This window comes from Tachyglossus aculeatus, chromosome 14 (assembly GCF_015852505.1).
Source record: "Tachyglossus aculeatus isolate mTacAcu1 chromosome 14, mTacAcu1.pri, whole genome shotgun sequence".
Lineage (NCBI taxonomy): Eukaryota > Metazoa > Chordata > Mammalia > Monotremata > Tachyglossidae > Tachyglossus > Tachyglossus aculeatus.
The window spans coordinates 16025134-16045453 of record NC_052079.1 but is presented as its reverse complement, the minus strand read 5'-3'; the positions used below and the strand labels follow the sequence as shown (position 1 = coordinate 16045453).

At 46.5% G+C, this 20320-nt stretch overlaps 5 gene segments (V, D, J or C); all 5 read right to left on the bottom strand.

Annotated features, from left to right (window-relative positions):
* Window positions 1-110: 110 nt before the first annotated feature.
* On the bottom strand, window positions 111-648 carry LOC119936576. The segment is given in 2 exon segments: window positions 111-442; window positions 542-648. Coding segments are annotated over 2 exon segments (378 nt in total).
* Window positions 649-3847: 3199 nt separating this feature from the next.
* Window positions 3848-4367, bottom strand: LOC119936575. The segment is given in 2 exon segments: window positions 3848-4176; window positions 4273-4367. Coding segments are annotated over 2 exon segments (375 nt in total).
* A 3070-nt stretch (window positions 4368-7437) lies between these two features.
* Window positions 7438-8017, bottom strand: LOC119936574. The segment is given in 2 exon segments: window positions 7438-7832; window positions 7943-8017. Coding segments are annotated over 2 exon segments (441 nt in total).
* A 3484-nt stretch (window positions 8018-11501) lies between these two features.
* Window positions 11502-12039, bottom strand: LOC119936572. The segment is given in 2 exon segments: window positions 11502-11902; window positions 11982-12039. Coding segments are annotated over 2 exon segments (447 nt in total).
* A 7093-nt stretch (window positions 12040-19132) lies between these two features.
* LOC119936571 lies at window positions 19133-19648 on the bottom strand. The segment is given in 2 exon segments: window positions 19133-19449; window positions 19544-19648. Coding segments are annotated over 2 exon segments (363 nt in total).
* Window positions 19649-20320: the final 672 nt, after the last annotated feature.

The following is a 20320-nucleotide window of genomic DNA, read 5'->3' as shown; positions in this document are numbered from 1 at the left end:
ACTGTGGGTGAGGAGGTGGGAGCACTGGGCTGGGGCTGTTGTCTACTCTCAGTTACTCTGGTCCTCTGGCCAGTGATAGCCCAGGAATCCTCTCTGGGTTTCTGACAGGCTCAGGGTGTGGTTTCTCTCACTGTGTCACTCGCACAGTAATAGAGGGCCGTGTCCTCTGTTTTCAGGCTGCTCATTTGCAGAAGAAGCAGGTTGTTGGAGTTGTCCCTTGAGATGGTGAACCGGCCTTTCACAGAGTCTGCGTAGCCTGTGCTGCCCCCACTGCTACTTATGTATGCAACCCACTCGAGCCCCTTCCCTGGAGCCTGGCGAACCCAGTACATGTAGTAGTTGCTGAAGGTGAATCCGGAGGCTTTACAGGAGAGGCTCAGAGACCCGCCAGGCTGTCTCACGTCTCCCCCAGACTCCACCAACTGAACTTCACCCTGGACACCTGCAAACACAGAGAAAGTAGGGATCATGAGAACATTATACACACATATACATATGTACACACATTAGTTAAACGTTTGTCACATCTTTCCCCAGTTACCTTTGAGCAGGGTGAGGATGGAAAGCAGACTGAGGGCAGACTGCATGGTGGGGGCTGTAGGGACAGTTCTGGAGTCAGGAGGGGAATGGCACAGACAGCAGGGCTGGAGCTCCTCTCCCAGAGCTGCAGGGACAGGGGCCGTGCCTGCAGTTTTTAATCAGGACTGAAGGAGCCCCATTTGCATCTCTTCCTCTTTATAAGAGCACAGCAGCTGCCTCCTGGGAGGTGAGTCCCTTCACTCAGCCTCAGAAAGAGGTTCAGAAATATCCCACAGATTACCTAAATTTGTACACACTAAATAAAAAAGATATATATTTCTGAGGACCCTTTCTCCTGGATGTAAGTGGGGTGGACCTAAAATAGTTCTAGTAATCTTTATACAAATATGGTACTTTAAAATTGCTTACTGTGTGACAAGGACTGGACAAAACACCGAGGCAGGTCCAAAATAATCACAGACTAAGTCTAAACACAGTGGGGCTCACTGATTAAGGAGGTAGGAGAATGATTATTTAATCCCTATTTTATAGATGAGAAAAGTGAGGCCCAGGGATTTGCCAAGAACCCACAGGAGGCAAGTCGAGGAGCTGAGATCAAAACCTGGATCTACTGACCCCCCAAAATTATTCTTAGAGTTCTCTGCCCTCTCCACAGGTTGTTAAGGGGAGGGCAGATGGGGAAGATTCTTTTCCTGGGTCTTTCCTCTAGGGTTGTCTGTCCTGTGGCTCAGGGACAGAGAGAGAAAATTTCTTTGCCTGAGCCTTCAACTCTACCCCTGACTCCATTGTCTGAGAATTCTTTGGCAATATAAAATGAATTGACAAAGGTAAGCTGTATTAATGAACTGCACGACTCGCAGGGTGAAATCCCTCCATCTCCTTGGGGTTCCACAAGGCATTTTGGTATTCAGAAGTCACCACTCACTCATTAGCATTTCTCTCATTGCCTGTGACCCTCTTGAGAGGGATTGTGGGAACATCAACATTTCACAGATGCAAAAACAGAGAGTTAAAAAGTGTCAAAGTTCTAAATAAGTCAAATAGAAGTGGATTTTGGGAGGTGCCCTTGCTGACTTTCTTCCCCCCATCAGAATAAAGCAGGATTAAGCAGTTTTACCGGTGTTGTTCAATCTATGTCATGTTCCATGTTGAATGTGCAACAAGGGACATGGAAGCTAGAGTCAGAATATTTCCCATCTACCAGGGAAACACAACCAATTTAATATGCTACCAGGAGCTGCTGTGTGCTGATGACTGAGTCCTGAGATTATCATGAGCCACTTTAGTGGCAGCAGAGCAATAGGGACTCAACAAAGCCTAAAGGAAACTGAAGTAGTGCATCAGTCTACAACTGGGAAACTGTTCACACTACCAAGCTTTCTGAAATCTGTGATTTAGGCAGTCCACTATTCCACAATGCATGGAGAGATAGAATAAGTACAGAATGAAGAAAAGTAGCACAGGTTTAGGGTGATTGATGGAGATTATGGTGACAACAAGGAATCAAATGTCCTATGAGAAGCAGTGTGGCTTAATATATAGAGCACAGGCCTGGGAGTCAGAAGGACCTGGATTCTAATTATTTCTCCGCCACTTTGCTGTGTGACCTTGGGGAAGTCATGTAACTTCTTCGTGCCTTAATTACCTCATGTGTAAAATGGAGATTGACTGTGAACTCTGTGTGGGAGATGATTTGTGTCCAACATAATTGGCTTGTACGTTCCCCAAGGCTTAGTACAGTGCTTGGCACATAATACATGCCTAATAAATATCATAAAAAAATGAAATTTCACTACACCCCAGGGGTGCATGTGAGGAGAATGGATGCTACTACAATGCACGAGTATCTGCTGGGTGGTAAACCCAAATGAGATACATGTGTGCAAACAAGAGAGAATCCATGATGTTAAAACAGTGCAAAGCATTGTCTCTAACAAGGCACTGTGGCATGGAGACCATGACATTAGGCAGGACAGAAGTCAGGAAAGAGCTTGCTCTCATTGAACTGAGGCTGTGTGGAAATAGAGAGTCAAACAGTCCTGAAAGGCAGAGATGACCCCTGCAAGCACTAACTACTTTCATCCTGCCTGGACCTTTTCAGCCACTGTCATGCACATGGGTTGTCCACCTCTGGAAACACCATCTTCTCAAATGAGTTCTCACTACAGGTATGACAAATATGCCCCTAACTCACAAAACACCCGAGACTTCTGTGTGCTGGCCCCTCCAGACAGAAAGTGGCCTGGAATAGGTGAAGGGCATCCTGAATTGATAACCCAGGGTCCCTAGGCCTGCCTGAGGGAAATTCATTTACATCAATGCCAATCACCTGGGAGAGACTGGCCACCTGATGACATCAGCTGGAGCTCAGCCAATGCCAGGGATGGGCTTGGGGAAGGTAGCAAGGACTGTGAGGAAGGCAGATAGGTTCAAAAGCTCAAGAAGACAAAGCATCTTGTGCTTAGTCTGCTGTTGCAGGTGATAGGAGGAGGGAATTAGATCTTGGAAGCACGTGTCTGGCCCGAGTCTGTGGAAACAGTTAAGTGGATTTTTATTGTACCTGGTAGATTTGGGAACCATAGCTAAATTATGGACAAGGGCAAAATTAGGGAAAGTCTGTGTTTTATATTGTTTACTTTATGCTTTTTAACCAATTGTGATGTTTGGTTCCCTGCATACCTCACTTAAATTGCTCTTTTAGAGTCTTAATAGATTTCTGGGCTAAGTAAATATATTTTATTGCTGTTGTTCATAAAGATGAATCTTGTTTGAGTATATGAGTCCACACTCTCTCTAGACCTCCGCCATCCTCCATTCCTTCACTTCCTCCTATCTGTGTCTCCTGGCTGGGCTGCTCCAGTGCCCGATTGTGTGAGTCTCTGTGGATCTGGGCTGGATGACTGTATAAATATATGTGGAGGTCTTAGTGTTAGGAGTGGGGATGCCCCATCCATATGGAGCACAGGGAATTTAATTTGCTGCAGACTTCATTGCAAATAGTGGCTTGGAACTTGTGAATTTTGTAGTATATTTTATAATTGATTCCATTGGGTTTGTAGTTAAACCGAGTTAAATGGCCACCTCAATGGGCTACCTGGGATTTTTTTTCTGAGCTTTGAATTGGTTATGCAAGAAAACAAACACATTCATATTCAACTTTGACTACTGAAGGGATTTGGGTTTGGGGGAGGAGGGGAGTTTTTTTGGAATGGATAGTATTAATAACAGAACCTATCACTATGCTGAGAAGTTAGGTTTGCTGTCTGGGAGTGGCAACACAAGAATCCTCCCAGGGTTCTTGACAGGCTCAGGATGTGGTTTCTCTCACTGTGTTTCTTGCACAATAATAGAGGGCCATGTCCTCAGTTTTCAGGTTGGTCATTTGCAGATATAGCTGGCTGTTGGCGATGTCCCTGGAGATGGTGAATCGGCCTTTCACAGAGCCTGCGTAACTTGTCCAGTCCCCTTTACTATTTATAACTGCGACCCACTCCAGTCCCTTCCCTGGAGCCTGGCGAACCCAGTGCATGCCATAGTTACTGAAGGTGAATCCGGAGGTTTTACAGGAGAGGAGCAGAGATGCTCCAGGCGGTTTCACATCACCCCCTGACTCGATCAGTACATCACCCTGGGCACCTGCAAAAGAAGAGACTGCATGTATCAAGAAAAACAGTCAGGCACACATAACACAAGCACCAGCTACTCTTGTTGCTCTCATCTTTCCCCAATTACCTTGGATCAGGGTCAGGATGGAAAGTAGACCGAGGGCAGACTGCATGGTGGGGGTCTGTGGGGACAATTCTGGAGGCAGGAGGGGAACGGCGCAGACAGTGGGGCTGGGGCTCCTTTCCCAGAGCTGCAGGGACAGGGGCCGTGTGGGCTTTAATCAGGGCTGGAAGGGCCACATTTGCATTTCCTCCTTCCTATAAGGGCACAACAGCCGCCTCCTGGGGGTGAGTCCCTGCCTTCAATCTCAGACAGAAGGGCCTAGCCAAAGTCCCCGGATAAAGCCCTGTGGTTTGACCCAGACATGATGGTCAAGGGGGATAAGTTTATATCTACTAATTAATGAGGATCTTATATGCTTCTGAGGACTTTCCTCTCCTGGATGCAAATGGAATCTGACTAAATGATGATAATGATGAAAATGGCAATGAAATACTTATGGTATCTGTTAAGAGCTAGGGTAGAAACAAGATATTTACAATGAGGTTCATAGTCTGAGGCTGGAGAACAGATATTTAATTTCCAATTTGCTGATGAGGCAAATGAGATACAATGACTCTTCCCTAAGGATTTTTCTTCTGACTGAAATGCCAGGGACTGTGGTACCTGCTAAGGACTTTTAAGTACTGAGGTGGGGCAAGACTGCAGAAGTGGAATTTGGGAAGTTATGACCTGGGAATATGGGAAAGACTCCTGGAGGAACTGGCGTTCTAGGAAGGTTTAGAAGATGGTGAGAGCTATAGAATAGTGACAGTGAAGGAAGTTCTCCTAATGCTTGGGAAGGAATTTGGATTCCAAGTTTTGTCAACTTTTCTAGGTGCCCTATCTCATAGGTCAAAGACCTGTCTTTCCATTGCATGGCTAAGATCACACTTTGCCAAGGTTTCAGTAAGAAGGCCATGTGATGTGGAACTAGTGAGCCCGTTGTTGGGTAGGGACCATCTCTATATGTTGCCTATTTGTACTTCCCAAGTGCTTAGTATAGTGATCTGCACACAGTAAGTGCTCAATAAATGTGATTGAATGAATGAAACCCTTTAGACACCTAACCCTAGATATGTCATGGTTCCCCTTCCCAGTATTCTGGCCATCTCCAGAGGACTAATCCATGTCAATCAATCAATGGTATTGAGCGCTTATTATGTGCATGGCACTGTACTAAACGATTGGAAGAGAACACAACGGAATTAGCAGTCTAGCAAATTCTTTAGAATTTAAATCTGTGAACTGTACTACTGCACAGATAGAACTGCCTATAAGGACCCTTACTCTTCTGTATACTAAACTGCCTGTTCCTCAACCAAGGGCTCTGGGTCATCTTCATTACTTAGAATTCTGGTAATGGTTCTTAACTTCATAGTTCCGTATCTGGCTACTATCTAAAAATGATCACATTTTTCGGGCCCAGATATGAAGTTCATGTGAGAACAGAGATTACTTTGGAATCATCTGCAGCTCTCCTTGCATCAGTTAAACAATAATGGATAACACACCATTTTAGGAAAACAATTATCAAACTAGATGAAGTGGTTTAATATCCAGTCAAGACAATCTAATTTAGTAGACTTGTCTCTTTGAATAACTAACAGTTTGTCAGGCTATTTTAACAGAGCTTATTTTATGAACCATAAATCAAGCAATTTCATTTGCATAACTGCAGTTAGCAAAAACAGAGCTACATTGTACAGATCATATGCTTTTCCATAATATTTACAAGTATAGATTTGCTCATGTTAATGATACCCTTTCTGTGGGTTTAAACCACAATAAAAACAAGATAAGCTCCATTTCTAAGGTAGAGAGGACTAATATAGTAGAATATGTATAATGCAACTCTAAGCTAACTTTCTTTTAGAAACAATTTCTCCCCAGGAGTGATATAATTATTTAAAATTCCATATGCCCTTTAGGAAGCCATAAAGTTGTGCTATGACTCTATTTCATAAACAATCATTAGAGATGCCCAAAGTCATCTTTCTTTTCAGAATATCTATAATTTTACCAAAGAAAGTTTTAAGGAAAAATCACAGAATTGGAAACTGGAAACCATCCTGATGGACCACACCAGTTTAACAGAAATTACACTCCACCATTTGGAGGAAAATACAGAAGAATGACAATCCATGGTGAATTGTCACTTGCTGGTCCAGAGGACTATGGTAGAATCATGTGAGATATCTACCTATAATGTGTATGAGATTTATTTGCATGATTGTTCTTAATTGTTAAATTCTTAAAAAGGCCTTCCCTAAGCCCCACTTTTCCTCATCTCCCACTCCTTCTACATTTTTCTGACTTGCTCCCTTTTGCTCTCCCCCTACCTCACAGCACATTTATATCTGTAATTTTATTTATTTATATTGATGTCTGCTTCCCCACAACACCCCAGACTGTGAGCTCGTTGTAGGCAGGGATAGAGAAGTGGTGTGGCTCAGTGGAAAGAGCACGGGCTTGGGAGTCAGAGGTCATGGGTTCTAATCCTGGCTCCACCATTTGTCAGCTGTGTGACTTTGGGCAAGTCACTTAACTTCTCTGTGCCTCAGTTCCCTCATCTGTAAAAAGGGGATTAAGACTGTAAGCCCCACGTGGGACATCCAGATCACCTTGTATCCAGCTCTTAGAACAGTGATTTGCACATAATAAACGCTTAACAAATGACATCATTATTATTATTATTGTCACTATTGCTGTAATGTACTTTCCCAAGTGCTTAGTAGAGTGCTCTGCATACAGTAAGGGCTTAATATATACAATTGAATGAACATGGACTGTGACCACCCTGCTTAGCTTATATCCACCCCTGTATTTAGTATAGTGCCTGGCACATATAAATCATTTTTAAAATAAGCCCCTCCACCCCCACCCAGCCCCCCACAAAATGCCAATTGGTCTTAAAGTTGGAGCTTTCAGGGCAGATGTACGTTGCCTAGGGGTACCCCACCTGATTTCAACCTCCCAGTCCTGCTGGTTTGGAAAGAAGTAGGGCAGAAGGGAATGGGAAATAATTATTTAATCTCTCTGTGTGCTGCCCAGTGCAATGACAGTCACAGTGTCAGGAAGGAAGAGCCCAGCTCTGGGGGTGGCTGTTGCTGGGATGGTAGAAGAAACCACGGACTCCTTTACTGCTCCTTCTTTGCTCTCCACCTGTTCCTGGGATGGAGTTCCTAGTGCTCAGTGGGTCCTAAATGTCTCCTGCTGCCCAGCCTCCTTCTGACCCCCTGCAGGGGAAGGTTTTTGTGTGGGCTCACGTTCACTACACCACACTGTGTCTCTCGCACAGTAATACAGGGCCGTGTCTGCAGCTGTGAGTCTGTCAATTTGTAAGTAGAGATTGGATCTGTCCTTGGAGGCTGTGAATCGGTCCTTGATGGCTGGGTTGTAGTAATTGCTACTTGAAGTATAGTAACTGACCAGCCACTCCAGCCCCTTCCCGGGCTCCTGTCGGATCCAATTCATGTAGTAGCTGCTCAGGTCAAATCCACTGACGGTGCACTGCAGTTTGTGAGACTGTCCAGGCTGGGCCAGTACGGAGGAGGACTGTGTCAGGACAACCTCTGACTGGACATCTGGGAGAGAGTTAAAAAGAGAGGATTAAGGTGCATGGAAATCGATATTCCCATTACCAGAGTGGGGTGGGCAAAGGGGCAGGTGGGCAAGGGTGGAAACCTGAACACACAGGAGAGTCCAGTGAGAAGGAGGAAGACGTGGGCTGGGGAGATCATGGTGCTGGGAGCAGAGCGGAGTGGAGTCCGGGGTCAGGGTTGGAAAGGGAGTCCCTGAGCTGGGCCAGGACCTGATCTGTGGGGCCCAGGGAGGGATTAAAGAGGAATCTGGAGCTGTGGGATTTGCATGCCCCGCCCAGCGCTGAATGAGCCCAGCATGAATATGGGGCAGACCCTCCCAGAGGGGCAGAGCCCTCCCTGGGTAGAAGGCCAGACACTGGGTGTGGAGAGCCTGCAGGGGGCCCAGCCCGTGGGAGTGAGGTTGATTGATCTGAAGTTAGTGTCATAGGTGATATTTAAGGGTGGCCATAATGATGGCATTTATTAAGCGCTTACTATGTGCAAAGCACTGTTCTAAGCGCTGGGGAGGTTACAAGGTGATCAGGTTGTCCCTCGTGAGGCTCACAGATTTAACCCCCATTTTACAGATGAGGGAACTGAGGCCCGGAGAAGTTAAGTGACTTGCCCAAGGTCACACAGCTGACAATTGGTGGAGCCGGGATTTGAACCCATGACCTCTGACTCCAAAGCCCGGGCTCTTTCCTACTGAGCCACGCTGCTTCTCATACAATGTGAGATGAAAGGCAGAAACCGTGGCTGGACACATGCAGGTTTGGCACATTCCTGGAAGAAATTTCAGTGTGGAAAATCCTTTTTTTGATCCATAATTCTATAGGGAAGCTGTTAGTTCCAATATAAACATCTCTGCTTGGGGAGACTTGGATTCTCAACCTGGTTCTTTCTGCTGGGAGGGAACAGAGCACAGTTGCTGCTGGACTGAGACAGGTTAAAGGAGTGAGCCAGAAATAGACTGGGAGGGGAGCAGGGCTCCTCAGGGAGAAAGGGGTGGCTGGCTAGGCCTCACTGAGTTCCTGTCCCACAGCAGGCTATAGAGAATAGGAAAAGTTAGTTGGGCAGACTGGGAGTCAGAGGAGGGTCTAGAGGACTTGATCCCGCGGGTTAGTGATGGAAATGGAAGGGAAACCATTGGAGGGGGTTTCCACTTTTTGTCTCCGTCCCTGCTGTCCAGCAGTTCACAGGAAAATGCTGAGTGTTGACTGGTCAGTGTAATTTGCCACTGGGATGCCTCATTCATTCATTTGTTCATTCATATATTCTGTCATTCATACAGCATGCATAGCATTGTCTTAGAACAATGCTTGGCACATAGTAAGCGCTTAACAAATACCATTATTACTAAGTGAATGAGAATTAAACATAGTTGCTGGCTTCCAGGTGCTCACAAGCTGAGGAACAGGACCACATCAATCAGTATATATGGAGAGATGAGGTAATAAATACCCCAGTAAAACATCAAAGACACAGACAGGACAGATATAATAAGAGCACCCAGGCAATGTGACCTGGGGAGGAGAGTTTCAGGTTCTGCCACGCTCAGGTGGGGCTGGTCAACGTTCCTGCAAACTCTGTAGCCATGGTCATGGTAGGAAAAGCCACAACCACAGGGTTCCTCGCTTTTAAATCTTGAAAAGGCCTCATGTTGCCACTGTGTCTTCCTCCTGCCATGCTGGAGAAGGGGCTTCTGGGAGTCCAGATGGGGTGGGGGTGGGCAGTCTCTCTCACTGTGGGGGGAAGTTGGGGAATCTGAGGCTCAGGGCTCTGCTGTTGAGGGAGTTAGCCTGACTCCTCTGCTAATGTGTCCTCTTCCCTCTGCCATGGTTTGTATCTCCTTGAGGGCAAGAATGTCCTGCTTTTTCTCCCACTGTAGACAGCACCATCATCCCCCTTTTTTTCATAACCTTGGGATTAGGGAAGCAGTGTGGCTCAGTGGAAAGAGCACGGGCTTTGGAGTCAGAGGTCATGGGTTCAAATCCCAGCTCCACCAATTGTCAGCTGTGTGACTTTGGGCAAGTGACTTCATTTCTCTGTGCCTCAGTTCCCTCATCTGTAAAATGGGGATTGACTGTGAGCCCCCCGTGGGACAACCTGATCACCTTGTAACCTCCCGAGCACTTAGAACAGTGCTTTGCACATAGTAAGTGCTTAATAAATGGCACTATTATTATTATTATCCTCGAGTCTACTCTCTTATTCAACCCACCCATTCCATCTGTCACCTTGATAACTATATCGGCCTCCTTGCTGACCTCCATGCCTCCTGTCTGTCCCCACTCCAATCAATCAATCAATCAATTGTATTTATTGAGCACTTACTGTGTGCAGATCACTGTACTAAGCGCTTGGGAAGTACAAGTTGGCAACACACAGAGACAGTCCCTACCCAACAGCAGGCTCACAGTCTAAAAGACTTCACTCCATACTTCACTCTGCTGCCCGGATCATTTTTCTAAGAAACCATCCAGTCCATGTTTCCCCGCTCCTTAAGAACATCCAGTAATTGCCCGTCCACCTCTGCAACAAACAGAAATTCCTGACCATTGACTTTAAAGCATTCAATCACCTTGCCCCTCCCATCTTACCTCACTGATTTGTATTAAAACCCAGAAAGCTCACTTCACTCCTCTAATGCCAACCTATTTTCTGTACCTTGATTACATCTGTTTTGCCACTAACAACTTGACAAAGTCCTGCCCCTGGCCTGGAAATCCCTCCCCTTCATATGTGACAGTTGATCACTCTCTTCACCTTCAAGTCCCTACTAAAATCACATCTCCTTCAGGAGGCCTTCCCCAACTAAGCCCTCAGTTCCTCTATTCCCTCTCCCTTCGCAGCTCAGTGGAAAGAGCCCAGGCTTTGGAGTCAGAGGTCATGGGTTCAAATCCTGGTTCTGCCAATTGTCAACTGTGTGACTTTGGGCAAGTCACTTCACTTCTCTGGGCCTCAGTTTCCTCATCTGTTAAATGGGGGTTAAGACTGTGAGCCTCACATGGGACAACCTGATGACCTTGTATCCTCCCCAGCGCTTAGAACAGTGCTTTGCAAATGCCAATATTTGCAAACAAATGCCATCATCATCATTTAGATTTACTCCCTTTATCAGCCCCAAAGCAGGTATATATAAATTACAAATACAAATATGTATTTATATATACATATATATTGATGTCCATATCCCCCTCTAAACTGTAAACTAGTGGACATGGAACATGTCTACAAACTCTTACACTGCACTCTCCTAAGCTCTTAGTACAGTGCTCAGCTCTCAGTTAGTGCTCAACAAATACCACTGATTGATGGGCTACAAAGTTAACAGCCGTCTAATTATAACTACTATGTGCAAAGCACTGTTCTAAGCACTGGGGAGGTTATAAGGTGATCAGGTTGTCCCACATGGGACTCACAGTCAATCCCCATTTTACAGATGAGGTAACTGAGGCACAGAGAAGTTAAGTGACTTGCCCAAAGTCACGCAGCTGACAATTGGTGTAGCTGTGATTCAAACCCATTACCTTTGACTCCAAAGCCCAGGCTCTTTCCACTGAGCCATGCTGCTTCTCTTGTTGTGTTTGGGAAGGAGAAACTACAACCTCTGAACAGAAACACTTTCTCTGCCACACTTTCCACCTGCTCCTGGAACTGGGCTCCTTGCGGTCAGTGGGTCCTGAGCACCTCCTGCTGCCCAGACTCCTCCTGACCACCTGCAAGGGAAGGTTTTTGTGTGGGCTCACACTCACTACTCCGCACTGTGTTTCTCGCACAGTAATACATGGCCGTGTCTGTGGGTGTCGCGCTGTTCAGTTGTAAAAATACTTGGCTCTTGGAAGTGTCCCTGGTGATGCTGACTCGAGACTGCAATGCCGGATTATAGTCACTGCTTCCACCACCCCAGATAACTCCAATCCACTGTAGCCTTTCTCCTATGGGCTGCCGAATCCAGTGTACACCATAGTTGGTGATGGAAAATCCATAGACGGCGCAAGAGAGTCTGAGGGGCTCTGAGGGCTTCACCACTCCTGGGCCGAATTCCACCAGCTGCACCTCGGACAGGACCCCTGGGAACAAGGAGAGAAACAGTGAATCCCACACAACAAAGAATGATCTCCCCCTTTCTGAAATCTCACAGACACTCACAGTGGGGAGCTGCCAGCAGAGATAGGAGCAGCCACCAGGATTTCATCTTCTTTGGGGCCAGGGAAACCACGCCTTCCCCAGAGACCTCCAGCCCGGGCTCAGGAGAGAGACTGACCCTCCCCACCGTAGGGCCCCTATTTCACCTGCGAGCCTGGGGGCCAGATTTGCATGGAGGAGTCCCACTTTGAGTATAAAGGGGTGAGTGGATGGGGAGGGCTCTTGTGCCTGTGTCTTTCTCCCCTGGGGGAGTCTGCCCTTTGGGTCAGGGCCAAAGAGAATTGTTCTCTCCCTGAGCCCTCAGATGCCCCCAAGCCTAGTGGCTGGGAATTCCCCAAGAGGGTTTGCAGGGAACCTGTCCCAGGCTGGCCGCAGATGCAGCCTGAGATAGAGGTGGACTTAGAGCTCTAAGCAGTCGATGGCCCTTCCTCTGCCATTCCATGAGTTTCTGCCATTTGATCAGTCCAGTATTAGGAGCTGTACAGAACAGTTCAGGACCACAGAAAAGATTGCACAAGACACACATGGACTTGAACTCCTAGCATATGAATGCAGACTGGCCCTCAGACCCCCAGCCAGGCTACTGTATCCCATAATAGAAAGGGTGACCTGTAGTGCCCACCCCACTACTTCTGGAAATGGGAAATGAGTTGATGTTATCTGAATAAGCTAAGACAAGTACCACCCAAGAAACAGCCTTTTCCAACATTGGTTCTGAAATGTTTGTGTTTCTTTCCCAATAGGACCTGACTTTCCATTCAGCAGTTTCACTTGACTTTAACCCTGAAAACTCCTCACTGCCTCACTTTCATACCTGGAAAATTAGTATAATCTAATTCAGGGTCAGGAGGACTGAGACAAGCACAACTTCTGGGGAGAAAGTGCCACTTTGCCACTGAGTTGTTGTGGATGACAGGGTCCTGTCTGAGATCCAGGGTCACTTGAATGGGTGCCCCTCCACTAACTGAGGCACAGAGAAATAAAGTGACTTGCCCAAGGTCACACAGCAGACAAGAAGCAGAGCCAGTATTAGAACCCATGACTTTCTGATTACCAAGCCCGTGTTCTATCTACTAAGCCATGCTGCTTCCATACTATGATGAATCACTGGCCCCTTTTTCATTATTTTTTGTTTGCTATATTTTGTTGTTTCAGTTGAAAATTAAAAAGTCAATACATTTAATTGATTTCACTGGGAATATAATTTAAACAGAGGAAAAATTCTTAAGAAATTTCTCATCCTTAAGAGGAAAAGAATAAAAGGTTCACAAAGAATCATACTTTTTGATTAAATGTTAGATCATGTAACTTTCAGGAATTTTTAGTAATCAGTGAGGTGAGATGTGGGAAATCGAGCCTGGGGCTTGTTGTCTGTGGTCTCTGCTATTCTGTTTCCCCAGCCAGTGGAAGCTCAGGAATTCTCCAAGTGTTTCTGACTGGCTCTGGAAGTGGTTTCTCTCACTGTGTCTGTATCTCTCACAGTAATACAGGGCCGTGTCCTCAGTTTTCAGGCTTTTCATTTGCAGAATATTGGCATTGTCCCTGGAGATGGTGAATCGGCCTTTCACAGAGCCTGCATAGTAGATGTTACTATCGTCATAATTAATCATAGCAACCCACTCTAGCCCCTTCCCTAGGGTTTGGTGGACCCAGCTCATGCAGTAGCTGTTGAAGGTGAATCTGGAGGCTTCACAAAAGAGGCACAGACACCTCCTGAGCTGTCTCACATCTCCCCCAGGCTCCACCACCTGGTCATCACACTGGACACCTGCAAACACAGAGACAGCAGGGAGCATGAGAATAATCAGTCAGACATAAACACGCATTAGCTGTGTCTCTCACATCTTTCCCAAATTACATTGGAGCAGGGTGAGAACAGAAAGCAGACTGAGGGAGTTCTGGGGGCAGGAGGGGAACAGCACAGACAGCAGGAGTGGGGCTCCTCTCCCAGAGCTACAGGGACAGGGGCCTTGTGGGCTTTACTCGGGGCTGGAGGGGCTCCATTTGCATCTCCTCCTCTCTATAATGTCACAGTATCTGCCTCCTGGGGATGAGTCTCTGCCCTCAGCCCAGCGATAAGATACAACAATGGGTCAGTCTGTCAGCAAATCCTGATGGTTCTCACTTTACAACAGCGTCAGAATCTACCCCCTCCTTCAGTAACTGTCAATTCAGTGACATCACTGAGATTCAACACCAGGATAGGGGGATGTTGGGAATGCCCCCGTCAACTGCTCAAGCCAGTCATTTCTTATAGCAGTGAAGGGCACAGGGAAAGGGACTTTTACATTGGGGAACCCTCCATAGTTTAAGGGAAAGAAAAGCTGGCTCAGATGCGATGTTTGTCCCTGGGGCTGGAAACTGTGAAGAAGGATGATGAAGAAGGTAAGGGTGACGTGATTTTCATTGTTCCCAAGGTGGCTACTTTGAGAAGAGTACCCAGTTCCAGATTCCATGAGGGAAATTAAGACATAGAATTGAACAGGGTTCCTGTTCCAGGGAAGCAGCATGGCCTAATGGAAAGAAAACAGGTCTGGGAGTTAGGGGATCTGAGTTCTAATTCCAGCTCCATCATTTACCTGCTGTGTGACCTTGGGCAAGTCATGTAATTTCTCTGTGCCTCAGTTCTCTCATCTGCAAAATGGGGATTAAATCCTATTCCCTCCTACCTAGACTGTGAGCCCCTTATGGGGCAGAAACAGTGTTCAACCTTGTTATCTTGTATCTATCCCAGTGCTTAGTGCAGTGCTTGACATACAGTAACCATGTGACAAATGCCATATAAAAAGCTGATGACAAACTAAACCAAAGCAGTATCAGAAATTAGTTCAGAGCCAGGGCTGGTGATAGTCGTCAAGTAGACTCCTGGAATCAGAGTGAGGAACTTTTAACCACAGGGCTGATGCCATGAGATTGATTAACAGGGACTGTCCCTGTGTGCTGTGCTGGGTAAAGTAACATTAGAAATTTCTTCTCTGCCTCCCGCTGCACCTGGAAATGGGCTTCTTGTGTGCTGTGGGTTCTGAGGGCCCCTGCTGCCCAGCCTCCTCCTGACCATCTGCAGGGGAAGGTTTGTGTCTGGATTCACACTCACTGCCCTGCACTGTGTGTCTGGCACAGTAATATGCAGCCATATCCATGACTGTCAGGCTGTTCAACTGCAGGCAGTAAATCTTTGATAACTAATGTTGATTGATTGCAGCCTACTAGTCTTGCTCCATCTCCCACCCTCCCAAGAGACATTTCTATTTAGAATGTACCCTCTACAACTTAGAAACACACTAAAATAACAGGGTCAGGAAGACCCTGGGGGAAAGCTGTGCTCTGGGCAGGGAGAGGAAACCACACACTCTAATCAGAAACTCTTTCTCCACCTCGCTCTCCACCTGCTCCTGGTACTGGACTCCTCATGCTTAGCGGGTCCTGAGCTCCCCCTGGTACCCTGACCATCTGCAGGGGAAGGTTTGTGTCTGGACTCACACTCACTGCCCCACACTGTGAGCATTTGGAGAACAGTAATAGACAGCAGTGTCTGCAGCTGTCAGTCTGTCTATCTGCAATCGGCCAGTGGAGCCACTAGTAGAGGGAGTCACTCTCCCTTTGAAAGAGTCGCTGATGTACGTGGTGTCTCCAGATTTAAAAGCTGCAATCCAAATCAAGCCTTTTCCCGGGGCCTGACGGGTCCAGTGAAGGTGGTGATCGTTGATGTTGTAGCCTGACACTGCACACTCCAGGACTACCGATGCTCCGGGCTTGGCGATCTCGGCAGGTTTCTGAGTCAGAGTGATCTTGGCCAGGGCCCCTGTAGAGGAGAGAGAGGATGGTTTATCAAGACCCTGGGGCTCTAACAGCCAGGAGCCTTGGGAATGGGAGCAGACACACTGACCTGACAGCTGCGAGAGTAGGACAAGGCCCAGAAAGCTGGAGACCCACATTCCAGTGGAATGAGGTCTCATTCGGACATACTGCTGCTGGAGTCCTGACATTTCTGTCCTTCACAGTGTCCTGAGAATGATGGAGAGGGCACTCAATCCTCAGCCTATATCAAGGGCAGAGCCAAAGCTGTTCCTCAGGGAGGGAAACAGCTGCTGTCTGACTCCTCCCCCTTCACTGACCTTATCCAGAAACGCTTATTTCATTGGTTGCATGAGATTTGCCTCTGGAGGCTATTAGCATGAGCTGTAGCATTTCATAGAAGATTTCTGAGTCACTGCTTTTGTCTTCTTCAGCTTCTACATCCCAGGCCAGCAAAAATATCTGGGCATTCTCAAGTCCCCCAGCTTAGGATCTGTGTAAGTCTCCATCACTGTAACTCTTGCAATTACTGACTGGAGCTCTGGCGTGAGATTTAGGACCCCCAGCTGTTTTTCCAATTTTCATTATTGGATCAGTTTGGCAAAGATCCCACTAATCAAAAATGGAGGGAAGTCACTAGGGCACTTAATAGCAATAATAATAAATATGGTTTTAAGTGCTTACTATATTCCAAGCACTGTTCTAAGCACTGGGATAGATACAAGATAGGCAGGTTGGTTATAGACCTTTTCCCACATGGGACTTAGTCTTAATCTCCATTTACATATGTAACAGAGGTCCAGAGAAGTGAAGTGACTGATTCAAGGTCGCCCAGCAGACACCACCGCTTGTCTGCTGTGTGACCTTGGGCAAGTCACTTTTCTTCTCTGGGGCCTCAGTTACCTCACCTGTAAAATGGGGATTGAGACTGCGAGCCCCACGTGGGACCACCTGACTACTTTGTATCTACGCCAGTGCTTAGAACAGTGCTTGACACAGAGTAAGCGCTTAACAAATACCATAATTATTATAATTATTATTATGTGGCGAGGCTGGTATTGGAACCCACATCCTCTGACTCCCAGGCTCATGCTCTTTCCACGAGGCCATGGTGCTTGTTGCCAACTTGTACCTCCCAAGCGCTTAGTACAGTGCTCTGCACACAGTAAGCGCTCAGTAAATGCAATGGAATGAATGAATACTTGATTTCTCTTTCCTGAATCTGATGATGAGCTCATGAATGATAATAATGATGAAGTCCACCGAGAGGTGTGATTGCTGTAGCAACAGCTACAGTGCCATTGATAATTATTGGGTGCTCACTGAGTGTCATGCAGTGGACTAAGCACTTGAGGAGCCAGTTCCTGTCCGCAAGGAGCTTCTTTTCAGGGAGAAGATTATTACTGGAGGAAAGCTCTGTGCTGGGCAGGGAGACGAAACCGCACACTGATTAAGACTGTGAGCCCCCAGTGGGACAGCCTGATCACCTCCCCAGAGCTTAGAACAGTACTTTGCACATAGTAAGTGCTTAATAAATGCCATTATTATTATTATTATTATTATTATTATTATTATTCTCCTGGAACTGGGTTCCTGGTGCTCGCTGGGTTCTGAGCGCCCCCTGCTGCCCAGCCTCCTCTTAGCCTACAGAGGAAGGTTTGTGTCTGGGCTCGAACTCACTGCCCCACACTGAGTCTCTAACACAGTAATGTGGGGCTGTCAGGCTGCAGATATACTTCCCAAGCGCTTAGTACAGTGTTCTGCACACAGTAAGCGCTCAATAAATAAGATCGAATGAATTAATGAATGAATATAGCTTAAAGCCCTTTTAGACTGTGAGCCCACTGTTGGGTAGGGACTGTCTCTATATGTTGCCAACTTGTACTTCCCAAGTGCTTAGTACAGTGTTCTGCACACAGTAAGCGCTCAATAAATAAGATCGAATGAATTAATGAATGAATATAGCTTAAAGCCCTTTTAGACTGTGAGCCCACTGTTGGGTAGGGACTGTCTCTATATGTTGCCAACTTGTACTTCCCAAGTGCTTAGTACAGTGTTCTGCACACAGTAAGCGCTCAATAAATACGATTGATTGATTATTGAACCTGTCAACTGTGGTTCTGATCTGGAGTTTAGCCTGTCATCTCAGAACAGCAACCTCTCTCTTCCAGTCCTCTCCATAGGGACCGAGGCGTCCAGTTCCACCAAGGTTGTCTGGTGGATAAAGCACCACCCTGGGAGTCAGAAGGACCTGGGTTTTAATCCCGACTCCGCCACTCGTCTGCTGTGTGACCTCTGGTATGTCACTTCATTTTCAGTTACCTCATCTGTAAAATGGGGATTAAGATTGTGAGACAGGGACTTTGTCCAACCTGATTACCTTGTATTTACCTCAGTTCTTAGTTCAGTACCTGGTACATAGTTAGTGCATAACAAATACCATTAAAAAAAAATAGCCACTGGAGATGGAGCAGCCAGAGCTGGCACAGGAGAGTCTAAGGGGCTCTGAGGTCTTCACCATTCCCACCAGCTACATGTGGAACAGGACCTCTGGGGTCAAGGAGAGACACAGTGACCCCACCCAGCAGCACTCTGATCCCAACTCCTTACTGATTCATCTATTCCACTCTCTTTAGCAGTGTGGCTCAGTGGAAAGAACCTAGGCTTTGGAGTCAGAGGTCAAACAATCAATCAATCAATCATATTTATTGAGTGCTTACTGTGTGCAGAGCGCTGTACTAAGCACTTGGGAAGTACATGTTGGCAACATATAGAGACAGTCCCTACCCAACAGTGGGCTCACAGTCTAGAAGGGGGAGACAGAGAACAAAACCAAACATATTAACAAAATAAAATAAATAGAACAGATATGTACAAGTAAAATAAATAAGTAGAGTAATAAATATGTACAAACATATATACATATATACAGGTGCTGTGGGGAAGGGACATGGGGCAAGTCACTTAATTCTCTATGCCTCAGTTCCCTCATATGTAAAATGGGGATTAAGACTATGAGCCCCACATGAGACAACCTGATTACCTTGTAATCTAACCCCAGTGCTTAGAACAATGTTTGGCATCTAGTAGGCACTTAAATACCATTGTTATTATTATCATTATTATTCAATAAAATCCAAAATTCAATGGTTTGCTCCAAGTAGATTTTCTGCCTCTTTGAGGTAGGGATTTGGATGATGGACTTTATCCCTAAATCTTCTGGAATCATTGACTGTCTGTGAGGAGGTGGGAGACCTGGACTCGGACTGGTGCTTGTGGTCTTTGCTGCCTTCCTCCCCAGCCAGCAGCAGCTCAGGAATCTGCCCAAGGTTTCTGACAGGCTCAGGATGTGGTTTCTCTCACTGTGTATCTCTGGCACAGTAATACAGGACAGTGTCCTCAGTTTTCAGGCTGTCCATTTGCAGATTCACCAGGCTGTTGGCGTTGTCCCTGGAGATGGTGAATCGGCCTTTCACTGAGTCTGGATAGTATGTGTTACTCCCACCTGTATTTATAGCTGCGACCCACTCCAGCCCCTTCCCTGGAGCCTGGCGGACCCAGTTCATCCAGTAGTTGCTGAAGGTGAATCCAGAGGCTTTACAGGAGAGGCGCAGAGACCCCCCGGGCTGTCTCATGTCTCCCCCAGACTCCACCAGCTGGGCATCACCCTGGACATCTGCAAAAGAAGAGACAGCATGGATCATGAGAACAGTCAGACACACATACACAAACACTAGCCACCCATGTCTCTCAAATCTTTCCCCAATTACCTTGGAGTAGGATCAGGATAGAAACCAGACTGAGGGCAAACTGCATGGTGGGGGCTTTGGGGATTGTTCTGGTGGCCGGAAGGGAACAGCACAGACAGCGGGGCTAGGGTTCCTCTCCCAGAGCTGCAGGGACAGGGGCTATGCCGGCTTTAATCAGGGCTGGAGGGACCACATTTGCATCTCTTTCTCTCTATAAAGGCACAGCAGCCACCTCCTAGGGGCAGAGTCTCTGCACTCAGTCTCCCATAGAAGACTAGACAAATCCCCCAGATAAAGCCATGGGGTTTAACTCAGGCATAAAGCAGCTGATTTTGAACACACTAAGTAATAAAGATATATATTTCTGAGGTCCCTTTCTTCTGGATGTAAGTGGGATGAAACTAATGTAGTTATAGTAATCTAAAAAAAATATGGTACTGTGGAAATGCTTACTATGTAACAAGGACTGGGTTAAATGCTGCAGTAGAATAAAAATAAACACAGACTAAGTCTATTCACAGTAGGGCTCACAGTTTAAGGAAGTAGGAGAACAGGAATTTAATCCCTATTTTCAGTTGAGGAAAGTGAGGCCCCAAGACTTGCCAAGATCCCACAGCAGTTAACTGGTGGAGCTGGGATCAAAACCTGGGTCTACTGACTCCCAGTCCCCTGCTCTCTCCTTAGGACAGACTCCTTCAGCAAGATATCATCAATGTTTAATACATTATTTGTAAGATATTATTCTAATAATAACAATAATAATAATTATGGTATCTGTTAAGCACCTACTATGTGCCA